The sequence below is a fragment of the Mirounga angustirostris genome, unplaced genomic scaffold, assembly GCF_029215605.1.
Source record: "Mirounga angustirostris isolate CCGP_5_RB_7025 unplaced genomic scaffold, mMirAng1.0.hap1 SCAF_15, whole genome shotgun sequence".
In the NCBI taxonomy this organism is placed as follows: Eukaryota; Metazoa; Chordata; class Mammalia; order Carnivora; family Phocidae; genus Mirounga; species Mirounga angustirostris.
This window is the reverse complement of record NW_026991723.1, coordinates 1980008-2002662: the sequence shown is the minus strand read 5'-3', so window position 1 is coordinate 2002662 and position 22655 is coordinate 1980008. Positions and strand designations below refer to the sequence as shown.

At 50.3% G+C, this 22655-nt stretch overlaps 2 protein-coding genes and 1 pseudogene across 6 annotated transcripts in view; all 3 read left to right on the top strand.

The window, feature by feature from the left end:
- The first annotated feature begins 574 nt into the window (after positions 1 to 574).
- LOC123850217 (protein transport protein Sec61 subunit gamma-like) lies at positions 575 to 5533 on the top strand (annotated as a pseudogene).
- Positions 5534 to 10449: 4916 nt separating this feature from the next.
- On the top strand, positions 10450 to 18118 carry CDK20 (cyclin dependent kinase 20). 5 transcript variants are annotated; one of them, XM_045882116.3, is made up of 8 exons: positions 10450 to 10666; positions 11111 to 11224; positions 13827 to 14015; positions 14244 to 14365; positions 14546 to 14608; positions 15425 to 15548; positions 15942 to 16049; positions 17142 to 18118. In XM_045882116.3, exons 1-8 carry the CDS (start codon positions 10592 to 10594, stop codon positions 17337 to 17339), a joined length of 993 nt encoding a protein of 330 aa, XP_045738072.1. In that variant the 5' UTR covers positions 10450 to 10591; the 3' UTR covers positions 17340 to 18118. The 5 variants fall into 5 exon arrangements, with proteins under 5 accessions (XP_045738072.1, XP_045738071.1, XP_064436159.1 ...); XM_045882115.3 differs by having other exon boundaries at positions 15894 to 16049; XM_064580089.1 differs by lacking the exon at positions 14546 to 14608.
- Positions 18119 to 20417: 2299 nt separating this feature from the next.
- The window catches only part of LOC123849484 (F-box/WD repeat-containing protein 12-like), a 47706-nt gene continuing 45468 nt past the window's right edge, over positions 20418 to 22655 (top strand). The window contains exon 1 of the mRNA XM_045882114.3: positions 20418 to 20561. Within this exon, the coding sequence (XP_045738070.2) occupies positions 20472 to 20561 (90 nt within the window). The 5' untranslated portion in view covers positions 20418 to 20471. The remainder of the gene's footprint in view (positions 20562 to 22655) is intronic.

Sequence of the window (22655 nt, the reverse complement as noted above, 5' to 3'; positions counted from 1 at the left end):
CCAAAATGGGCAAATGATTAGAATAAATAATTCAACAAATAAGATATATAAATGGTCAATAAGCATGTGAAAAGATGCTCCATGTCATATGTCATTAAGAACTGCAAATTAAAGCAACAATAAGATACCACTACACATCAATTAGAATGGTAAAAATCGAAAACACTGACAACATCAAATGCTGGTGATGATATAGAGCAAGGAAAAAAAAGCTCATTTATTGCTCATGAGGAGGCAAAAATGGTGGAGCCACTTTGGAAAAAAGTTTAGAAGTTTCTTACAAAACTAAATATATTCTTACCATTCAATTCAGCAAGTGTGCTCCTGTTTTGGTATCTACCCAAAGGAGTGGAAAGCTATGTCTACACAACTACCTGTAGATGGATGTTTATAGCAGCTTTATTCCATAATTGCCAGAACTTGGAAGCAACCAAGATATCCTTCAGTAGGTGATTGGATAAATAAGCCTTAGTACATCCAAACAATGGAATATTACTAAGTGCTAAAAAGAAATGAGCTAGTCCACTTTTGTGCTACATGTCCTGGGCATCTGAGGTGTTGGTGGGCAGGCATCATGGATTAGGTAATGCAGTTCGTTGAGCCAAGTCAGCAGTTTGTGAAGGACTCATTTTGGCTGGCTAAAAGATGCACTAAACCTGATAGAAAAGAATTCCAGAAGATTGCCATGGCAACAGCAATAGGATTTGCTATAATGGGATTCACTGGCCTGTTTTGTGAAATTGATCCATATCACTAGTAATAACATCATTGTTGGTGACTGAATACCTTTTAATTTTTTTAAGGTTTATTTATTCATTTTTGAGGGGGAGAGAGAGAGAGAGCAAGCACAGGGAGGGACAGAGGGAGAGAGAGAGAGAAATTCAAGCTGACTCCTCACTGAGCTCAGAGCCCAATGTGGGGCTTGATCTCAAGATCCTGAGATCAGGGTCTAAGCCAAAACCAAGAGTTGTTCGCTCAACCAACTGTGCCACCCAGGAACCCCTGAATACTTTTTTAAAAGAGTTTTTCATCTTGGGGATTGGCGAACAAGTGAGGATTTGAGCTCATGGAGTAAAAATTTTCCTGTATTTTTTGTGTTTTTCTTTCATTTTTTCCCCAAAGATGTTTTGTATATTAAAACAATTTCAAAATAAAAAAATAAAAATAAATGAGCTATCAAACCATGAAAAGACATAAAGGAACCTTAAATGCATAATACTAAGTGAAAGAAGCCGATCTAAAAAGGCTACATACTGTGCAATTCCAACTCCATGGCATCCTGGAAAAGCCCAAACTATGGAGACAGTAAAAAGTTTGGTGGCTGCCAGGGGTTAGTGGAAAGGGTATGAATAGGATAAGCAGGGGGATTTCTAGGGCAATGAAACTATTCTATATAATAGTGTAATGGTGGGTACATGTTATTATGCATTTGTCAAAATCCATAGAAGGTACAACACCAAAAGTAGTTGTTAGTGTAGACTATGGGCTTTGAATAATAATGAAGTATTAGTGTTGGTTCATTGATTCTAATAAATGTACCACTCTGGAGCAGGATGTTGATGGTGAAGGAAGCTGTGTGTTTGTAAGGACAGGGAATATATGGGAACTTTGTATTTTCTCCTCAATTTCATTGTCAATATAAAACTGCTCTAAAAAATAAAGGATGCTTTTCTAAAAAGGGATTATACATATGACTAAGTGAGATTTATCCAAGGAAGGCAAAGTGGGTTCAAAATAAGAAAATCAAGCAATAATACCATATTAATAAAGAATATCGAGCTTAGCATGTGGAATTTTTTTCTGTGTCTATTTACCACATGCTAACCTCAATAGACACAGAAAGAAAAAAAAAAAAAAAACACCACATTTGACAAATCCAAAACCCTTACAGGATAAAAATATCCAACAAAATAAGAATAGAAGGGAACTTCTTCAACCTAATAAAGGCATCTATGGAAATCCCACAATTAATATCATGCTTAATGGTAGAAGACTGAAAGTTTTCTCTCTAATATCAGGAACAGGACAACCATGTCTGATTTCTCCATTTCTACTTAGCATTTTACTGGAGGTTCTAGCCAGGGCAATTAGAAAATAAGAAGAAATAAAAGGCATCTAGATTAAAAGACAGATGTAAAACTCTCTCCATTTATGGAGGACATGATTTTGTATACAGAAAACACCAAGGGATCACATGAAAATGGTAAAAGCTAATAAAAGAGTTCAGCAATGTTACACTGACAACTACAAAACATCATTGAAGGAATTAAAGAAGATTTAAATAAGAAGAAAGGCATCCTATCTTCATGGATTAGAAGACTTAATATCTTTAAGTTGGCAAAACTCCACAAATTATGTACAGATACACTACTATCCCTACAAAATCTAGTTCACATTTTTATAGAAATTAATAAGCTGATCCTAAAATTCATATGAAAATGCAAGGGACCCAGAATAGCCAAAACAATCCTGAAAAATAAGGACAAAATTAAAAGATTCACATTCCTGATTTCAAAATTTATTGCAAAGTTGCAGTAATCAAGACTGGGTGATACTGGCATAAGGATAGAAAAACTAGTGGAATAGAATTGATAGTCAAGAAAAAAACCCTATATATTATGATCAACTGATTTTTGACAAAGGTTCCAAGACAATGCAAAAAGAAAGAAATAGTCCTTTCAACAGATACTGCTAAGACAGCTGTATATCCACATTCAAAATAATGAAGTTGGACCTCTGTCTCAAACCACATCAAAAGATGAACTCGAAATGGGTCAAAGACCTAAATGTAAGAGCTAACTCTATGAAACACTTAGAAGAAAATGTAAGTCTTTGTGGTCTTGGATTAGTCAACGGTTTCTTAAATATGATGCCTATAGCAAAAGCATCATGTCTTTTTTTCATTTATGCTTGAAATTTGAAATGAAATTTGTCCTTCAAAGAACACTATCAAGAAAGTGAAAAAGATGAAATTTGTGCTTCAAAGAATATTATCAAGAAAGTTAAAAGGATAACTCCCAGAATAGGAGAAAATATTTGCAAATCATATATTTGATAAGAATGTAGCATCCAGAACACATAAAGAACTCTTTCAAGTCAACAATATAAAGACAAATATCCCAATAGATAATGGGGAAAGGACTTGAACAGACATTTCTCCAGAGAAAATATACAAATGGCCTGTAAGCATATAAATATATGCTCAACAGTATTAGTTATTAGGGAAATACAAATCAAACCACTTTATGCTTACTAGGGTGACTGAAATAAAAAAGATGGTCAACTTGTTGGCAAGGATGTGGGAAATAAGAACTCTCATACACCTCTGGTGGGAATGTAAACAGGTGCAGCCACTTTGGACAGCCACGTGGCAGCGACTCAAAGAGTTAAACATAGTTACCATATGGCCAGGCAATTCTACCCCTACATGTATACCCAAGAGAACCGAAAACATAATTTCACACAAAAACTTGTACACAAATGTTCATAGCAGCACTATTTAACAGAGCCAAAAAGCGGAGCCAACCTAAATGTCCATCACCTAAGGAATGGATAAACAAAATGAGGTATGCCCATATGATGGATATGATTTATTCATAAAAAAGGAATGAGATACTGATACATGTTATAACATGGATGAACCTTGAAAACATGCTAAAGTGAAGGAAGTCAGACACAAAATGTCACATATCATATGATTATAAGAAATGTCCAGACTAGGCAAATTCATAGAGCTAGAAAGTGGATTAGTGGTTGTCCAGGGTTGGGAGAAGAGGGGAAGGGGGAATGACTGCTAATGGGGAGGGGGTCTTTTTGGAGGGTGATGAAAATATATTCTGGTTTAGATAGTGGTGATGGTTGCAATCTTGTGAATATTTAAAAATCTTGTGAATATATCAAACATCACCTAAGAGTACAATTTAATGGGGGGAATTTTATGGTATGTGAATTATATTTCAATTTAGAAAACAAAACAAAACAAAAAATTTGGCCATACTTTTTAGCTCTATCCCTGGACTCTCTATTCTTTTCCATCGATTTATGTATGTCTTTGCCTGCCATTACCACACTGTCTTGATTACTGTGGCTATATACAACTCCTTACAATTGAGAAGGGTGGTTCCTCCCTCCAACTTTATTCTTCCTTTTCAACACTTTTGAAAAAAGCTATTCTGGGGCACCTGCTGGCTCAGTCAGAAGGGCATGTGACTCTTGATCTCTGGGTTGTGAGCTCAAGCCCCACACGGGTGTAGATATTGCTTAAAAAGAAATAAATAAACTTTAAAAATAGCTATTCTAGTTTCTTTGCCTTCCCGTATAAACCTTATAATCAGCTTGTCTACATCTACACACTCTTGGGGGTACTTGGTTGATAGTTTTGCTTAGTTCTTCTATGTCTGCTGATTTTCTGTCTGGTGGTTCTATCAATTACTGTGATAGAAAAGTGTAAAAGTCCCCAACTATAATTGAAGATACGTCTATTTCTCTTTTCAGTTCTGTCAATTTTATTGCTTGGTGCATACACATTTTAGATTATATCTCAATGAATTGACACTTTTTAATCATTATAATGTTTCTCTTTGACACTGGTAGCTTTCTTTGTTCTGAAGTTGACTTTGCCTTATTTTAATATAACCACTCTGGCTGTCTTGGATTAGTGTTTTTATATATGTATCTATTTTTTAAAGGAAACTTGAAAATTTTAGAATAGTTTTATTTTATTTTATTTTTAAAAGATTTTGTTTATTTGACAGAGAGAGACACAGCGAGAGAGGGAACACAAGCAGGGAGAGTGGGAGGGGGAGAAGCAGGCTTCCCACGGACCGGGGAGCCCGATGTGGGGCTCGATCCCAGGACCCTGGGATCATGACCTGAGCTGAAGGCAGACGCTTAACGACTGAGCCACCCAGGCGCCCCAGAATAGTTTTAGATTTACCAAAAAACTGCAAAGATAATACATAGTTTGCATATGCCTAAAGCCCAGTTTCTCCTATTAACATTTTATATTAATATGGTACATCTATCACAATTAATAAACAATATTGATACACTGTTATTGCTAAAGTCCATATTTTATTCAGATTTCCTTAGTTTTAACTTAATGTGTTTTTTCTCTTCCAGGTTTCCATACAAGATACCAAGTCACTTTTAGTTGTTACTTATCCTTAGGCTCTTCTCAGCTGTGACAGTTTCTCAGACTTTCCTTGCTTTTGATGACCTTGATCGTTTCGAGGAGTATTAGTCAAGTATTTTTGTAGATTGCCCCCTAGTTGGGATTTTCCTGATGTTTTTCTCCTGGTTACATGGAAGTTATGGGTTTGCGGGGGTTGGTGGGCGGAGACCACAGAGGTAAAGTTCTGTTCTCTCCACCTATCAGTGATATGTACCATCAGCACAACTTATCACTAGTGATGTTGACCTTGATCTCCTGGCTGAGAGTGTCTCCTGTCAGGTGTCTCCCCTGCATAGTCCTTTTACTCCCTTTCCATACTGTCCTCTTTGCCAGGAAGACAAAATGTACCACCCGCACTAAGGAGTGGGGAGTCATGCCATACCTCCGAGATCAGAGTATCTACCTAAATTATTTTCTCCTGCATAAGGTTCTTTCCATTATCCTCCATCTGTTTATTTATTCAATCATTTATTTATATTACTATGGACCCATGGACATTTACTTTATACTTGGGGCTATAATCCAATATCACATTATTTAATTCCTTGGTCGAACAGTTACAGCAGTGGCCTTTGGGAGCTCTTTTGGTTGGCTCCTGTGAACTACTTTTTTTTTTAAGCATTTTTTCCTTTTCATTTTCAATATTGTCCATGACTACTTTGAGAACCACTTCAAGCAATGCTATAATTTTTGCTTTCAAATATCAATTTTTAAAACCCAAGTGGAGAAGAAGAATCTATCATATTCACCAAATATTAACCCATTCTACTCTTCTTTTTCACTCCCAACATTCCCTGCTTTCTTCTGTTATCATTTCCCTTCTGTCTCAAGGACTTCCTTTAGCAATTCCTCTAGGTGAGGTCTGCTAACCACAAAAATCTCTTTTCCTTCCTTTGAGAACATCTTCATTTCCCTTTCATTTCTGAATGATTTTCTCACTGGATATGTAATTCACCTGAAAAACATGGTGCCACTTCTCTGGCCTCCATGGCTTCTGGTGAGAAATCACAGCCACTGGGGACATTGTACTCTGAGTGGGCAATGTATCGTCTCTCTATGGATGCTTTCAAGTGTTCTTTTTCCTTTAGTGTCCAGAAATTTGATTATGATGCTTCTGGGCATGGATCTTTTTGAGTTTATTCTGTTTGGGGTTCACTCAGCTTCTAAAATCTGTACATTATCTTTCCCCCCAAATTTGTGAAGCTTTCTGTCATTATTTATTCTAATGTTTTTTCAGCCCTGTGCTCTTTCTCCTCTCCTAAATGTTAGAAGCACTATTATTGTCCTACAGGTCCCTCATACTCAATTCATTTCTTTTTTTTTTTTTAAGATTTTATTTATTTGAGAGAGAAAGAGAGCATGAGAGAGAGAGCATGAGTGGGGAGGCAGAGGGAGAGACAGGAGCGGACTCCCCACTGAGCAGGGAGCCCAATGTGGGGCTCGATCCCAGGACCCTGGGACCATGACCTGAGCCGAAGGTAGATGTGTAACCGACTGAGCCACACAAGCGCCCCGCTCCATTCATTTCTTTTTAGATTTTTAATTTAAAAAATTTCATTGTGGAGAAAAAACAAATATACAATTTGCCATCTGAATAATTTATTTTGTTTTTTGAACCATTTTTAATTGTAAAGTTCAGTAGTATTAAGTATATTTATATTGCTGGGCAACCAACAATATCCAGAACTTTTCATTTGGCAAAACTGAAATGCTATACCCGTTAAACAATAACTCCTTATTTCCCTCACCCACTCCCTTCCTGCCCCTAGCACTGACCAGTCTACTTTCTATTTCTATGAATTCCACTATGAATATAAGTGGAATCCTACAGTATTTGTCTTTTTGTGACTGGCTTATTTCACTTAGCATAATGTCCTCAAGGTCCATCCATGCTGTAACATGTTTCAGAATTTCCTTCCTTTTTAAGGATAAATAATATTCTGTTGTACATATATACCACATTTTAAAATCTATTCATCTGTTGATGGACACCTGGGTTGCTTCGTCCTCTTGGCTGTTGTAAATAATGCTGATATAAAAATAGGTGTACAAATATCTCTTTAAGATCCCACTTTCAATTCTTTTGGATATATACCCAACAGTAGATTTGCTAGATCATATGGAAATTCTATTTTTAATTTTTTTTTTAAAGATTTTATTTATTTATTTGACAGAGAGAGAGGCAGCGAGCAAGGAACACAAGCAAGGGGAGTGTGAGAGGGAGAAGCAGGCTTCCCGCTGAGCAGGGAGCCCGATGCGGGGCTCGATCCCAGGACCCTGGGATCATGACCTGAGCCGAAGGCAGACGCTTAACGACTGAGCCACCCAGGTGCCCCTCTATTTTTAATTTTTGAGGAACCACCATGCTGCTTTCCACAGTGGCTACACCATTTTACATTCTTTTGTGTCTAGCTTCTTCCCTCAACATTGTGTTTATGATTCATCCATGTTGTTGCCAGTGGTGATGCTTTCTTCATTCTCATTACTGTGTAGTACTCCATTGGGGAAATATTTCACAGTTTATTTATCCATTCTACTGTAGACATTTGGGTTGTTTCAGGTTAGGCTATTAACGAGTGCTGCTATGAACCTGTATGTCCTTTGGGAATATACATATATGCACTTCTGCCAGGTTAAATTCCTAGGGATGGACTTACTAGATTATATATATGTGTGTGTGTGTGTATCTATCTATCATCTATCTATAAATATGTAAAATCTCCACATGAGTTTGAAAAGATAGTATCAAATAGTGTTCAAAGTGGTTGTCTGAACTTGCTGTCACATCAGCAGTGTATGAGAATTCTGGCTGCTCTACATCTTTGCCAGCATTTGGCATTGTCTGTCTTTTTCATTTAAATGATTCTGGGTGGTTACAGTAAAATTGAGTTTTTTAAATATTTTATTTATTTATTTTTGAGAGAGAGCATGAGTGGAGGGAAGGAGAGGGACAAGCAGACTCCTTGTTGAGCATGGAGTCTGATGCTGGGCTCAATCCCACGGCCTTGAGATCATGACCTGAGCTGAAACTAAGAGTTGGATGTTCAACCGACTGAGCCACCCAGGCACCCCAGTAAAAGTATGGTTTTAATTTGAAATTTCCTGATGACCAGTGAAGTTAGCACAGACCTTGTCAAACATTTATTGGTTATTTGGGTATTGCCTTTTGTGAAGTGCCTACTCCAGGTTTTGCCCATTTTTCTGGTAAGGTTGTCTGCTTCTTAATTATTTTATAAGAGTTCTTTATAAGTTCTAGATAGGAGCCTTAGTCATATATATGTATTTTGGTATCTTCTCCCTTTCTGTGGCTTTCCTTTTCACTCTCTAGTGGTGTCTTTTGAAGGACAGATGTTCTTACTATATTGATAAAGTCCAATTTCTCATTTTAGTGCTTTCAGTTTCCCTTCAGTGCTTTCCATAATCTCTTTAAGAAAAATCTTACCTAACCCAAAGTCATTAAGATTCTCTGTTTTCTTCTAAAACTTCATTGTTTACCTTCCATATTTAGTTTTGCACTCCATCTGGAATCAGTTTTTGTGTATGGTGTGAGGTTTGGGTCAATACACATTTTTTTCTTCATATGACCTTTCAAATGACCCAGTACTATTTTTTGAAGACCATCCTTTTCCCATGCCACATCCTTTTCCTCACCATTTGTAATAGCTATAAAATATTCCATTCTAAGGCGCTCCCATAACTTGTCTACCCATTCTTCCATGGGATATTTGGGTTATTTTCTGGCCTCTGCTATCATCAAACAGGGTGAACATCTTTGTATGGACATCAAGGCATTCTTCTGCAATTTTTTAAAGGTGGAACTTCTGAGCTAGAAAATATTTACCTTTTTGAAAAATTAATAAATGATATGGTTCAAAGCTCAAAGAATACAAAGGCCTGGTGAAGAGTTTACTTCCTACCCTGTCCCCAGTCCTTCCAGTCCCTCACCAGGTAACTGCAATTATGAAATCTTGAGTATCTTTGCAGATATATTGTAATGGATGAACAGACATTAGATTTTTTTCTTTTCTTTACACAGCTGGGGGCACACTGTATGCTCTGTTCTGCATCTTGCCTTTTTAACTAAACAATGTATCTTAGAAGTCTTCTTATTACTGCACATAAAAAAGCATCAGGCCACATATTCCACTGGATGGGTGTACCACCATTTAGGCAGTCTTCTACTGATGGACATCTGTGGTGTTTTCGATTTTTTGCTGTTCACACAATGCTGCAATGAGTAACTTTGCACAGGTCATCTCACATGTGTGCAGTGTATCTGTTGGGGTATTTCTAGAAGTGGACTTGCTGAGTCCAGGGATATGCATCTGTAACTTGTCAGCATGACAAGTTACACTCCCACCAGCAATGTATACAAGCTCCTGTTTTCCCAGAGCCTGGCTAATGGACTTAGATGTGGGATCGTTAGTCATTTCATAGGCGGAAAACTGTAGATTATTTTGCATTTATCTTGTGTGTAAGATTGAGCATCTTTCCAGGGGTTTAAGAGCAACTTGTGTTTTTTGTCAACATCCTTTGATGGTATGCAGTTCTTCAGAATCACTCATGCAAATTCCTCCAAATGTTACCTCAAGAGAAGCCTTAGACATGCACTTCTGGTCAGAGTTTGAACTTTTTTTTTTTTTAAAGATTTTATTTATTTATTTGAGAGAGAGAGAATGAGATAGAGAGCATGAGAGGGGGGAGGGTCAGAGGGAGAAGCAGACTCCCCGCCGAGCGGGGAGCCCGATGCGGGACTCGATCCCGGGACTCCAGGATCATGACCTGAGCCGAAGGCAGTCGCTTAACCAACTGAGCCCCCCAGGCGCCCCGAGAGTTTGAACTTTTTAAAAGATGTCTCTGTGTTGCCAACCGACCTTCCAGAAGGGAGGCCCCACTGACGCTGCCTCCACAACCTGGCCCTGGACCCAGAGTGTCCTTGAAGCTGGCACGACCAGATACAGGTGGGGAGCGGGGCCTGCTGGGACCGAGCTGCGCTCGCCTCTCCAAGGAGGCCCCGCCCAGACGCGCAGCCCCGCCCCCCGCCTGCGAGGCCCGCCTATCGCGGCCCCGCCCCTCCCCGCCCCTCCCCGCCCGCCTGGCCGCGAAGCTCTACCCCAGGGAGCGCGGCCACGCCCCCCGCTGCGTGCCCCGGCGGCGCCGGTCACGTGACGTCTGGGGCGCGGGGAGGGGGCACCGGGCGCCATTGCTCCGCCGCCCCGGCGCTGGCGCCCTCCGCGCACGATGGCTTCCCCCGGATGGCCTGCGCTGCGGCCTGGCCGCGGGGAACCGGCGAAGGCGTAGACGAGGCCCGGAGGCGTCCGCAGCTGCTGCCGGCCTCGGCCGGGCGCGGAGAGGCAGCGCGTTGCTAGGCAGCCGCGTCGGGCCAGCGGGGCGGGGCGGGCCTGCGGCGGCGCGGGCATGGACCAGTACTGCATCCTGGGCCGCATCGGGGAGGGCGCGCACGGTGTCGTCTTTAAGGCCAAGCACGTGGAGGTGAGCCGGCACGCGGGGCGCCAGGCCTGCCTTCGCTTCCAGCCGTTGGGGTCGAGAGAAAGACCCCCTGACCCCCGTTTTCCGTGCCCACGTCTGCACCGCCGCGCCCGCCTCCCGGCCCCGCCTCGTGGTGTGCGCCCACCACTTTGGCGCCCTTCCGTGCGGGTCGTCCAGGTTGCGGTCAGATGCCCACCCGCCCGCGATGCCACCGCGGTCGTCCCGCGAGCGCCCCAGGGAGCGTGGCGTTAGAGTCTGGAGCTGTTCGCGCCCCTCTGCAACAGTGGGTCCCAGGCTGGACCTGATTTCCCTCCAGATCGGGGTGGGGGCGCTTCCCACCCCCAAGAGGACCTCGGGCCTCTGCGTCCCCCCCATGGCGCCTGTCCCGTCGGCGCACCCCGTTCCCCAGCCCTGGACGGGTGGCAGTGTCTTAGTTCTGTCCCGCAGACTGGAGAGATCGTGGCGCTCAAGAAGGTGGCTCTGCGGCGGCTGGAGGATGGCATCCCCAACCAGGCCCTGCGGGAGATCAAGGCCCTGCAGGAGATCGAGGACAATCAGCACGTGAGCGGGGGTGGGCTCGGAGGGCCCCTTTCCGCAGCCTCCCTGTGCTCCTCGGCACCCCTCCCTTGCTCCCTGTCTTGTCCACCTCGTCCCCCACTTACGTCATTATGCACTCACTCCCTCTTATTCACCCGCTCGTTTCTTCCTGTTCTCATAATTCATTCATTTATTCACTGACTTCATAAAACATTTGGTGATTTGTAATGATAATGATAACTGCCTCCATTGAGCTTCTGTTCTGTTCCCCAGGCTAGGTTAACTGTTGGGTTCGTTTTCATTCTGAGTTCTCCATTGCTCTGCAAGGGCGATTTCAGGATCGCCCCTTCTCAGGCCAGGCGGGGAGGCTCATCCACCAGCTGTGGGCACACAGCTGGTCCGTGGATGCTTTGGCTGGGGTCTGATTGAGGAGTCCAGATGTTCTAACCTGGGGTCCACCCGTAGGTCCTACCTTGGGCTGGGCATGGGCCCCGATTGGGCTTCTGATAACTTAAGTGCAGTAGGGGAGATGCACAGAGACAGCAGGGCCCACGTGGCCCTGTTCTGCTGTGATGGGGCTGGAGGCGCTGTGGGGACACGGGGAGGGACACATTCACCCTCAGCCTCAGAGCTCTTCGCTGTGCTTTCTCTCATCCCTGGGGAGTGACAGTCCTGTCGTGTCCTGCTTGTTTGTTATCCTCTGGAGATGTCCATGATGTATTGGATATATGACAAAAAAGCATGTTGTAAAATTGCTTATAAAACACATCTAAAAATATGTCATCCTAGTTTTGTATGCAAATGCGTGTGTATATATATATAATATGTGTTAGTACATGCCATATTTGTTGTAGTCTGATAGAATGTGCTCTAAGGTTGATTGTATTTGATAGGATTTTTCTTTTGATTTTTTTCTTTATAATTCTGTGCTTTATCTGAATGTATGTGTGTGATCTGTGAAATGATTTTGTGTTGCCTTCAAAGTCTGAAAACCAGCAGTAAGGCTATTCGAATTTTTTTGAGGACAGTCCGGGGGCATGCAGACAGCCCACGTGTGGGAGAGGTGGAGGGCCTGTAAGAAGGCTGGGGACAGGGGCCTCAACCCGTCAGCAGCCCGGAAGTTTCTACCGTAAAACCCTCCAGAGTTGAGCCCCGGCCACCTTCAGCTCTGACCGGAGCCAGTGCAGCTGCTTCCTCACTGTGCTCTTCCCCCCACCGTCAGCCAGTGTAGATGGAATCCACTTCACGGTGCTCCTCCCCCCACCGTCAGCCAGTGTAGATGGAATCCACTTCACGGTGCTCCTCCCCCCACCGTCAGCCAGTGTAGATGGAATCCACTTCACGGTGCTCCTCGCCCCACCGTCAGCCAGTGTAGATGGAATCCACTTCACGGTGCTCCTCGCCCCACCGTCAGCCAGTGTAGATGGAATCCACTTCACGGTGCCCCTGCCCCGCACCGTCAGCCAGTGTAGATGGAATCCACTTCACGGTGCTCCTCCCCCCACCGTCAGCCAGTGTAGATGGAATCCACTTCACGGTGCCCCTGCCCCGCACCGTCAGCCAGTGTAGATGGAATCCACTTCACGGTGCTCCTCGCCCCACCGTCAGCCAGTGTAGATGGAATCCACTTCACGGTGCTCCTCCCCCCACCGTCAGCCAGTGTAGATGGAATCCACTTCACGGTGCTCCTCCCCCCACCGTCAGCCAGTGTAGATGGAATCCACTTCACGGTGCCCCTGCCCCGCACCGTCAGCCAGTGTAGATGGAATCCACTTCACGGTGCTCCTCCCCCCACCGTCAGCCAGTGTAGATGGAATCCACTTCACGGTGCTCCTCCCCCCACCGTCAGCCAGTGTAGATGGAATCCACTTCCCTGCTTGAAAAGCCCACTGGTTTTTCTTCATGCAGAGAACTCCAGCTCCTCTCTTCATTCATTTCACACACCTTCTGAAGTGTCTCCTGTGACACCGTCCAGGTCACAGCACAGAACCGAGCAAAGGTCCCTTCCCTAGAGGATCCTACATGCCGGTGGCCAGCCTTCTTCCTGTTCCCACCGCAGGCCTTTGTGCTTGTTGTTCCTCTGCCCTCTGCCCTCAGCTCCTTCCCACATCCCTGCGTTACTGACCCCACCTGTTTTATTCTCTCCGTCCTCCTCAGAACCTGGACACAGCCGGGGGGCTTGCTTGCTCATGTGTCAGGTGTGTGTGTTCCTGTCCTGTGAGCTCCTTAAGGTCGTCAGGACCTGCCAGGCCTTGCTCCTGCTCACTGCTGTGCCGCCCAGTCTCTGTGACCTGTGGGCCCTCAGGAAGCATATGTGACGTGTCTCCTGATACTGGGATTTCATGGCCCCAGAGGAGACCTGTGCCCTGTGTGTGTATGAGAGTGAGAGAGAGACCCCTCCCAGGTGATTTTCCAGTTCCTGGGCTGGGTGGATGGCCAGACACTGCCCTAGGTGACCTTCCTTAGACCTCCTTTTCCCTGAGTGTGAAGGCAGTGTTAGATGGGGACCTGCACGTAGGGAACTCAACTCCCTTCCTGCCTCGTCCTCTGTCAGGGCAAGGGTTGGGGGTCCCAGAGAGGCTCTGAGCACTGTGGGTCCAGGGCTGACAGGAGGCCTGCCCTGCAGGTGGTGCAGCTGAAGGCTGTGTTCCCGCACGGTGCAGGCTTTGTGCTGGCCTTCGAGTTCATGCTGTCAGATCTGGCCGAGGTGGTGCGCCACGCCCAGAGGCCGCTGGTCCAGGCACAGGTCAAGAGCTACCTGCAGATGCTGCTCAAGGGTGTCGCATTCTGCCACGCCAACAACATCGTGCATCGGGTCAGTCTCGGCATGGGCTGCGGCGGGACCTGTGGGGCTAGCCCTTGAAGAAGGTGTGGTCAGAGGGGGTCAGAGGGGACAGGACCTACGGTGTGGCCACACCACAGAGTAAGTGGCCCAGAGAGCGTGGGGGCCTGGGCTGACCCATGTACTTAGCCTGCCAAGCTCTCCTGTCCCAAGGTCCTCTGGGGGATCTGGAGGAACTGATGCTTCCTTTGGTGTGCTCAGGACCTGAAACCGGCCAACCTGCTCATCAGTGCCTCAGGCCAGCTCAAGATAGCGGACTTTGGCCTGGCCCGGGTCTTTTCCCCAGATGGCAGCCGCCTTTACACTCACCAGGTGGCCACCAGGTAGGGAAGGCCAGTTCCCAGGCAGGGCTTGGCAATGGACAGGCCCCAACCTTCTCACTGGGGATGAGATGCTTCTGGACCTTCAGTTCAGACATAGCTTGTGGGGCTGGGGTGACCTATCCGGGCAGCCTTCTGGCAGACCAGCGGCCTGGTTGTGACTGCCCGCCCTCCTCCTCACAGGTGGTACCGAGCCCCTGAGCTCCTGTATGGTGCCCGCCAATATGACCAGGGCGTTGACCTGTGGTGAGGCCCCTGTGGGCTGGGCGTGGGGGAATGTGGGTTAGGGAGTCACCTTTTTCTCCTGGGCTTTGGGGTTGCTCAGCCATTTGGGGGGGTGTCTTCCTGCTGTGAACTATAGGTTGCCTTGGGGGTGTCTTCCCTGGTTGGGGTATCTCTGAGGAGTTTGGGGTCAGTTTTCCTCTCTGACATTTTTGAGCTGGGTGGGGATTAGGTAATCAGAGTGGGAAGCTTCTGGGCTGGAGTGGGGGAGGTGGTCTGAGGCTCAAGGCGTATGGGTCATCTACATTAGTGGACAGGGGGTTGCGTATATCCCAGGAGGTGGGCTATCTAGAGGCCTGGGTCCCTGAGTGTGAAGGCTCTGAGCCTTTATTTGGGGTAGGATGGTTTGTTTGTACATGCCTAAGAGCTTGAGATGTAGGGGCTGTTTTGGAAGTCTGCCCCAGAAGGTGACGAGTGTGAGGTGGTGGTTGTGTGTCCCAGAAATTGAGGCTCTGAGAAGTCTCAGAACTATTGAGGATGTTGCTTTGTTTTCTAGGGTTGAGGCCAGTGAGCTCTTTGGTAGGGGAATATGTTCTATGTTCTAGGCTTGTGGTCTTTATTTACAAATCTGTATTCCTAGATATGAAGCATCTGTGCTCTTTTGTGGTTCCTTGGCCCCAGTATGGGGTGTGGGTCTATGTGGGAAGATCTGTGTCCTTAGTGTGAGGTGATGGAGCTGGGAGTGGGCGGATCTGTGTCCTGTGTGAGGTGACGGAGCTGGCGGGCGGAGATCTGTGTCCTGGTGTGAGATCTCTGAATTCTTTGCGTCTGTATCCACAGGGCTGTGGGCTGCATCCTGGGGGAGTTGCTGAACGGATCCCCTCTCTTTCCTGGGGAGAACGATATTGAACAGCTTTGCTGTGTGCTTCGAGTCTTGGGCACCCCCAGTCCTCAAGTCTGGCCGGTGTGCAGGGCTTCCTATTGGGGGGTGGGGGCAGGTATCCTCCCTCCCCCCCCCGTAGCCAGGACCACCCTTTCCTGCACCTCTTCCCTGTGGCCCCACACCTGCTTGCCCTCCGGCCACTGTCCTGGCCTCCCTCGGGGGCTTCTCCCTTTCTACCCTGCTGGGTGCCCGAGGCCAGGTCCTGTCCCTTCCCTCCCAGCACACTTGCACTTGTCACCAAGCTGGGTGTGGCGCAGGCGCCCGAGTCGGGGAGGGGCTGTGGGATTTCAGGAGTGACGGCGGGAGCCGCGGGTGAGAGTGAGCGGGTGGGTCGTAGCGGGCAAGGACTGATGACAGTGGTTCTAGGAGGTCACGGAGCTGCCCGACTACAGCAAGATTTCCTTCACGGAGCAGGCGCCCGTGCCGCTGGTGGAGGTGCTGCCTGACGCGTCTCCTCAAGCTTTGGACCTGCTGGGGCAGTTCCTCCTCTACCCTCCACGCCAGCGCATCTCAGCCTCCCAGGTAGGTACAGCGACCCGCTTTCCCCGGCCCTCCTCGCTTGGGCCCCCCAGCCCCGAGGTTGAGGCCCCTCGGGATCTGCGGGGGGCTGGAACCAGAGCCTGGCGGGTCACGGGCAGGTCAGGCGGCCCACGGCCAGCTTGCAGAAGAGCACATCTGGGTTGTCGGTGACCAGCTCCTCCATCCCTTCAACAGATAGCGACTCTGCGTCGGCACATGCCCAGTATCACCCCGGGCCCTGGGGGTGGGGGGATTGGCACTGACTTTGGGGAAGTGCAGGTTTAAGCACAGGAGAAATGAGGAGCAGAGGGCTGGCATGGGGGACCCGGGAGGGTGGGTTGTGTGGCCGGGAAGGAGGGGGAGGACCCTGGGCTGCTGGCCAGTAGTGCCAGGGCCTCTGTCTCGGGTGTACCTGTGTCCCCAGCCTCACGGCCGCTGTCCCCTCCCCACTCTCAGCACTGGCATGCCCCCTGGGGAGTTCTCACATCATCGGCGCCTCTGAAGTGGGCTGAGGTCATCTGACTGCTTCCCGCAGTCTGAGCCCCTGCACACTACCCCCCCCCCGCCCCGCACCCTGCCACCGCCTGCTTCTGCCCATTCAGTGTGTCCTCCACCTGGCAGGCTGGCTCATACCCCCCGCAGGGCTCTCCTGTGACCCCCCCCCTCAGAGCAGAAGCCCAGGTCCTAGGGGCCCACGAGTGTCTCACAGTTGGGGCCATCATCTCTGGGGCCCTGTCAGCTCCTGCCCCTTTGCTCATTCTCCCCTGGGCTCCAGGTGCACTCTGTCCTTGGGCCTAGCCCCTGCACCTCTCAGCTCTCTGCTCGAGCACCGCTCTGCAGGCCTGCAGTCTCTCCAGCATCCCTCACCCCCTTGTTGTCTCTGCACCCTGTATCTTCTTTATCTTGGGCACCCGCACCCCTGACTCGTGGAAGACTTCATGAGGGCAGGTTCTTTGATCAGATGGTGAGCACTCAGAGGTGCTGTAGGAGTGAGCCTCAGGAGGGCAGTGTTCAGATCCCCCCTCAGAGGGAAGTGAGCTGAGGTGGGGACTGGGAGGTGACTGATTTCCTTCTGCTGTCCCTTGCCACCCCCAGGCCCTCCTGCACCAGTACTTCTTCACGGCTCCCCTGCCTGCCCACCCCTCGGAGCTGCCGATTCCCCAGCGCCCAGGGGGACCTGCCCCCAAGGCCCACCCAGGGCCCCCCCACGTCCATGACTTCCATGTGGACCGGCCTCTTGAAGAGTCGCTGTTGAACCCGGAGCTGATTCGGCCCTTCATCCCAGAGGGCTGAGACGCTGGGCTAGCCCTGCTGTCCTGCTCCCCAGAGCCCCCCAGGCTTCTTGTTCTTCTGCTTAGCCTGACTCAACCTCCCATGGCCTCTACCCAGCCATACTTGTCCCCCACTCCATGCCTGGTCCTGCTCTCAGCCAGGTGATGAGGACGTCCAGCTCCAGCAGAGGAGACCTGCAGCTTGCACTGTCGGCTTCCCATCTGTGTGTTGCTGACTTACCCATCAGAGGGAGAGAGTGGGCTCCGGGGTTGGGCCTGCCATGGTCCTGGTTCTCCAGGCCCTGCCTTCCTGGTCAGGGATGGTCCTGGTAGAGCCATCTAGGGGAGTGCAGAGTGTAAGATGTCCTCACACTGAAACACAAGTGGGAGGGCAGGTTTGTTTTGGTTTGGTTTTCAGAGGCATTAAAAGCTAGTTCAGTTTCGAGATTTCTATGAAAAGCCCGGGTAGTCCTGCCTGGTGTCTGCCCCTCTTCCATTCCTGTTGGGGGAAGTGGCATTGATTCCTGGCTTCTGCTTCTCTCTGGTCACCAGGGAAGTGGACCCAGGCATGGCTATTCTGGTCCTGGGGGCTTCAGACAGTGAGGTGGCGGAAGTCAAGCCCAGGGCTGGCTCAGGTTGGGGACCTATCAGGTTTAAGTCGGTTTACCAACATCTCTACCCTCAGGATAAGGGTGAGCCAGGACCAGATGTGTCACCTCCTTACTCAGATAAAGAGCAAGTGAGGAGACAGGCATTCCTGGAACTCATGTCTTAATTTAGTAAATCCAAATACAAGCAAAATCAGCCCTTGTTTGTTGTTTAATAAGATTTGATAAGCCGTTTCTACAGCATGTATGGAAATAAAAGGGTTAAGAGAAGGCAGCAGAAGAGAAAAAGGGAAGGACTCACTGTTAGACCTAAGACTTACTATAGGGCTCAATAATTGGGACGGTGCAGCCTTGGTTCAGGAAGAATTAAAAACAGAGCAGAGAAACTTAGCAATCTTTTGTTCTTCATGGGGATAAACTTCTGTGAGCACTGAGGACAGGTCATTGCCCTCCAAGCTCCTAGGCCCATGCAAACAAGGCAGACTCATTTGTTGCTTTCAGGGAGAGGTCTGATGCTTGAGGATGTGTGCCTGTCTCCGGCTACATCTTCTGTCAACTCTAAGCTGCAGTCTGGCTACCTTCTGGGAGCTCTGAGCTCCGAATAAATTCGAGCTGTACCCACAGTTCTACTATTGACCTTGAATGTCAAGGTCAGAGTGAGGCCGGGTGTCACGGCCAGGGTGAAGTTCACTGTGAGGGTTACGGTGCCAGGGTCCGGTGAAGGTAGGGGCTTCGGGTAGGGCAGATGGCAGACGAGAGCCGGGTTGAGGGTTAGAAGCAGGGCGAGGTTGGAGGGGAGGGGTCGGGGCAAGGTACGGGTGAGTGTCCGGACTAGGGGCGGCCCGACCCCGGCAAAGGAGAGGACCTTGTTGAGGCCAGGTTGAGAGCGGGTAAGGGGTGGGGCTGGAGTGCAAGACAGGGCACGTTTACTGGCAAGAGGGAGGGCAACGGCCAGGGCTGGGGAGGTGCCCGCCTCAAGGTCCCTGTCGTGAGGGTCAGTGCAGGGGTGAGGGTCAGGGGCAAGTGGAAGGTTGGGGAGAAGCGGGGCGGACTGGCTACTGCGTAAGGCGGAGAGGGGGCTGAACAGGATTGACTGAGAACGGCACGAGCCTTCCGGGCTGGGCGTAGTCTGCGGGGCGGAAGCGCCGTGAGATGGGCGGGGCTTGGCTGAGTGGAGCGGAAGTGCGGCGGGGCGGGCGGGGCTTGGCCTGCGGGCTGAAGAGCCTTGAGACGGGAGGGGTTCGGCCTACGGGGCGGAAGTGAGGTAGGCTGGGCAGGGTTTGGTTGAGTGGGGCGGAAGCGCGGCAGGGTGGGCGGGGCTCGGCTTGCGGGGCGGAAGCGCTGTGGGACGGGCGGGATTTGTCTTTCGGGGCGGAAGCGTGGCGGAGTGGGCGGGGTTTAGCTGAGGAACGGAAGCGCGGTGGGGTAGGCAGGGTTTGGCTTGCAGGGCGGAAGCGCGGTGGGATGGGCGGGGTTTGGCCTGCCGGGCGGAAGCGCGGTGGGATGGGCGGGGCTTGGCCTGCCGGGCGGAAGCGCGGTGGGATGGGCGGGGTTTGGCCTGCGGGGCGGAAGCGCGGTGGGATGGGCGGGGTTTGATCTGCCGGGCGGAAGCGCGGTGGGATGGGCGGGGCTTGGCCTGCCGGGCGGAAGCGCGGTGGGATGGGCGGGGCTTGGCCTGCCGGGCGGAAGCGCGGTGGGATGGGCGGGGTTTGGCCTGCCGGGCGGAAGCGCGGTGGGATGGGCGGGGCTTGGCCTGCGGGGCGGAAGCGCGGTGGGATGGGCGGGGCTTGGCCTGCCGGGCGGAAGCGCGGTGGGATGGGCGGGGCTTGGCCTGCGGGGCGGAAGCGCGGTGGGATGGGCGGGGCTTGGCCTGCGGGGCGGAAGCGCGGTGGGATGGGCGGGGCTTGGCCGAGAGGCGCGGAAGCGCGGTGGGATGGGCGGGGTTTGGCCTGCCGGGCGGAAGCGCGGTGGGATGGGCGGGGCTTGGCCTGCCGGGCGGAAGCGCGGTGGGATGGGCGGGGCTTGGCCTGCGGGGCGGAAGCGCGGTGGGATGGGCGGGGTTTGGCCGAGAGGCGCGGAAGCGCGGTGGGATGGGCGGGGTTTGGCCTGCCGGGCGGAAGCGCGGTGGGATGGGCGGGGCTTGGCCTGCCGGGCGGAAGCGCGGTGGGATGGGCGGGGCTTGGCCTGCGGGGCGGAAGCGCGGTGGGATGGGCGGGGTTTGGCCGAGAGGCGCGGAAGCGCGGTGGGATGGGCGGGGTTTGGCCTGCCGGGCGGAAGCGCGGTGGGATGGGCGGGGCTTGGCCTGCCGGGCGGAAGCGCGGTGGGATGGGCGGGGTTTGGCCTGCCGGGCGGAAGCGCGGTGGGATGGGCGGGGCTTGGCCTGCCGGGCGGAAGCGCGGTGGGATGGGCGGGGCTTGGCCTGCCGGGCGGAAGCGCGGTGGGATGGGCGGGGCTTGGCCTGCGGGGCGGAAGCGCGGTGGGATGGGCGGGGTTTGGCCGAGAGGCGCGGAAGCGTGTGGAGGGACGGGCCGGGGCGGCGGCGCGAGATGGAGCCGCAGCTTGGGCTCCACGAGTTGCTGCACGTTTTCTCCTTCCTGGAGGCCCGGGACCTGCTCTGCGCCGCCCAGGTGGACAAGGTAGCGCGCTCTGTCCGGGGCGGAGGCAGGGCTGGCTTTTGGTCCCTGAGCGTTCACAGCTAGCTCTGCTCTGGGTTTGGTTCCCATTTGGGAGGCGGCGTCAGGCGGCCCTGGTGCCGTGGCCGGCAGGGAACGCTCGCGGCCCCCGGGGTGGTGAGCTGGGCGGCTTTTGTGGGGGCAGCGCTGCAAGCCGCCGGCCCCAGGCAGCGCCCAGAACCCTGCTCGGTTCGCCTGCAGCGGCGCCCTGCCGTCGCGCTTCCGTGCTAGCAGGGGCTTGGGCACCGGTTTCCTTGCCCCTCCCGCCTCTCCTGGGATATTCTGGAACTTCCGTCCTGGGGCCTGCCTGGGAAGCCAGGATTCTCCTGTGAGCGGCACGTCCCCTGCGCTCAGGCCTCTCCACACCTGGCGCTGGGCTGTGCTTGCCCTGGGCCTGTTGAGTGCATCCGCCTGCACCTGCGCGTCCGCCCCCGCGTGCACCTGCGCGAGCTCTTCCTAGATCGGCACACAGCCTCGCTGAGTGTAGAGCGTATTTATTCAACATGTTTTTCTCATTACCGAGATTCATTACCGAGAGCAAGGATTCTGTTTTGCGTCATGTTGTCTCTAGCACCCGGTGAATTTCTTGGCACTTAGGCTATGTAAATGCTTGCCGAGTAAATGAGTTTCGTTAAGGAACCTAAAATACATTTTATTTTATAACCTTAGAAATGAAACTGCCAGTTATTTTACCAGCAGAAACGTGTTTATTTGGGAATAGCAGAGAATTGCAATTTGGGACGAGCGACTTAGAGTAAAATCATAGGCAGTCCAGGAAACAAAGGCCAGGAGGCTTTTTTATAGAGGAAGGTGGGGGGGGGGGAGGCCGTTGTAAACTAAACGTCCATTGGACTAAGCTGCGAGCTGGAAGTGTAGCGGCCTCTCGTTCGCTGGGCTGTTGCTGGGGCAGGAAATCTCCCTCTGGGATAGAAATGTCGTAGCTAAACTCGTGTCGGTTTGCAGTGTGCATCTCTTCTTGTGGGGTCTGCCGTTGTCAAGTGCTGTGGCTTGAAGAGTACCCCCCCTGCTGGTCTCCTAAGGTTTTCCTTATTAATTTTAACACATAATCATACCATTTTACAGAAAGATCAATAAACAGATTTTTTTTTTTTAGCAGATTCTTATTTGAATTCTATAACTCATTTAAAATGTGTCACGTAAAATACTGGGTTTTCATCCCTTTTTTACCGATAAGGAAACTGAGTATCACCCAGGTAGTCCCATACAGGGCTGGAATTGGATCCCTGTTTTCCCAGCAGCAGGCTAGGGATAGTGTAGGGGCAGAGTTTGAAAGGAGGGTGACTTAAATCGTTGGAAAGCACCAACTTCTCTGGGACATAGTTTCCCCCTTAGGTGAGATGAGGTCAATAATTTTTGCCTCACCGTGTCATCATGAAGGCCAGGATCTAACAGAGAGATCCTCAAAGGTGTGGGAGGGGAGTATTTATCAGGTTATATTACACGTTATACATCTGTATTTGGGAAATAAGGTCTCAGTTGGGTTTTGAACTAGGAGATATAGAAAAGGAAAATGTGTAAATCTTCTTGCCTGACTTGGCTTGATTTTTGCAAAATACAAATTTTACTTTCCTTCCAAAAATACTGAAACTTTGATCTAGCAGATGACCAAGAGGCCTGGGCTCAGAGGAAGGTGGTTCCTTCTGTCATGGATCCGAAAGCCAGTTTCTGGGATGGGGCCTTCAGTGGAGCTGGACCACAGACAACTCCAGGGTGGTTCCCACCAAAGCTGTGTGGGCTTCAGAATCCAGGCTGGCCTAGGCTGGAGAGGCCAGGGAGTCCCAGGATGCAGCTGTGGGCCTGTTGGAGGTCAGGCATGGCACTCTGGTCCCCTCCCGGGACTGACGCTGAGCCTCTCCCAAATGCTTCTGCAGGGGGCAGTTTATGAAGCAGGGCTTGACAGTGTGTCCCCCCCCCCCCCCCCCCAGGTGGCTGTCGGTTCCACCATCTTGGCATCTCTGGGACATCCTCTAGGCCAGTGCAGCAGCCATTCTGGGGCCTGTTGCTTTGCCCTTGTTTCCAATTCTGACGGCAGCTAAT

Coding starts and splice junctions, on each gene's coding strand:
- CDK20 (XM_045882115.3), top strand. CDS start 10,592: ATGGACCAGTACTGCATCCTGGGCCGCATCGGGGAGGGCGCGCACGGT. Junction 14,016..14,243: donor CCAACAACATCGTGCATCGG/GTCAGTCTCGGC, acceptor TGGTGTGCTCAG/GACCTGAAACCGGCCAACCT. Junction 14,609..15,424: donor GACCAGGGCGTTGACCTGTG/GTGAGGCCCCTG, acceptor CTGTATCCACAG/GGCTGTGGGCTGCATCCTGG.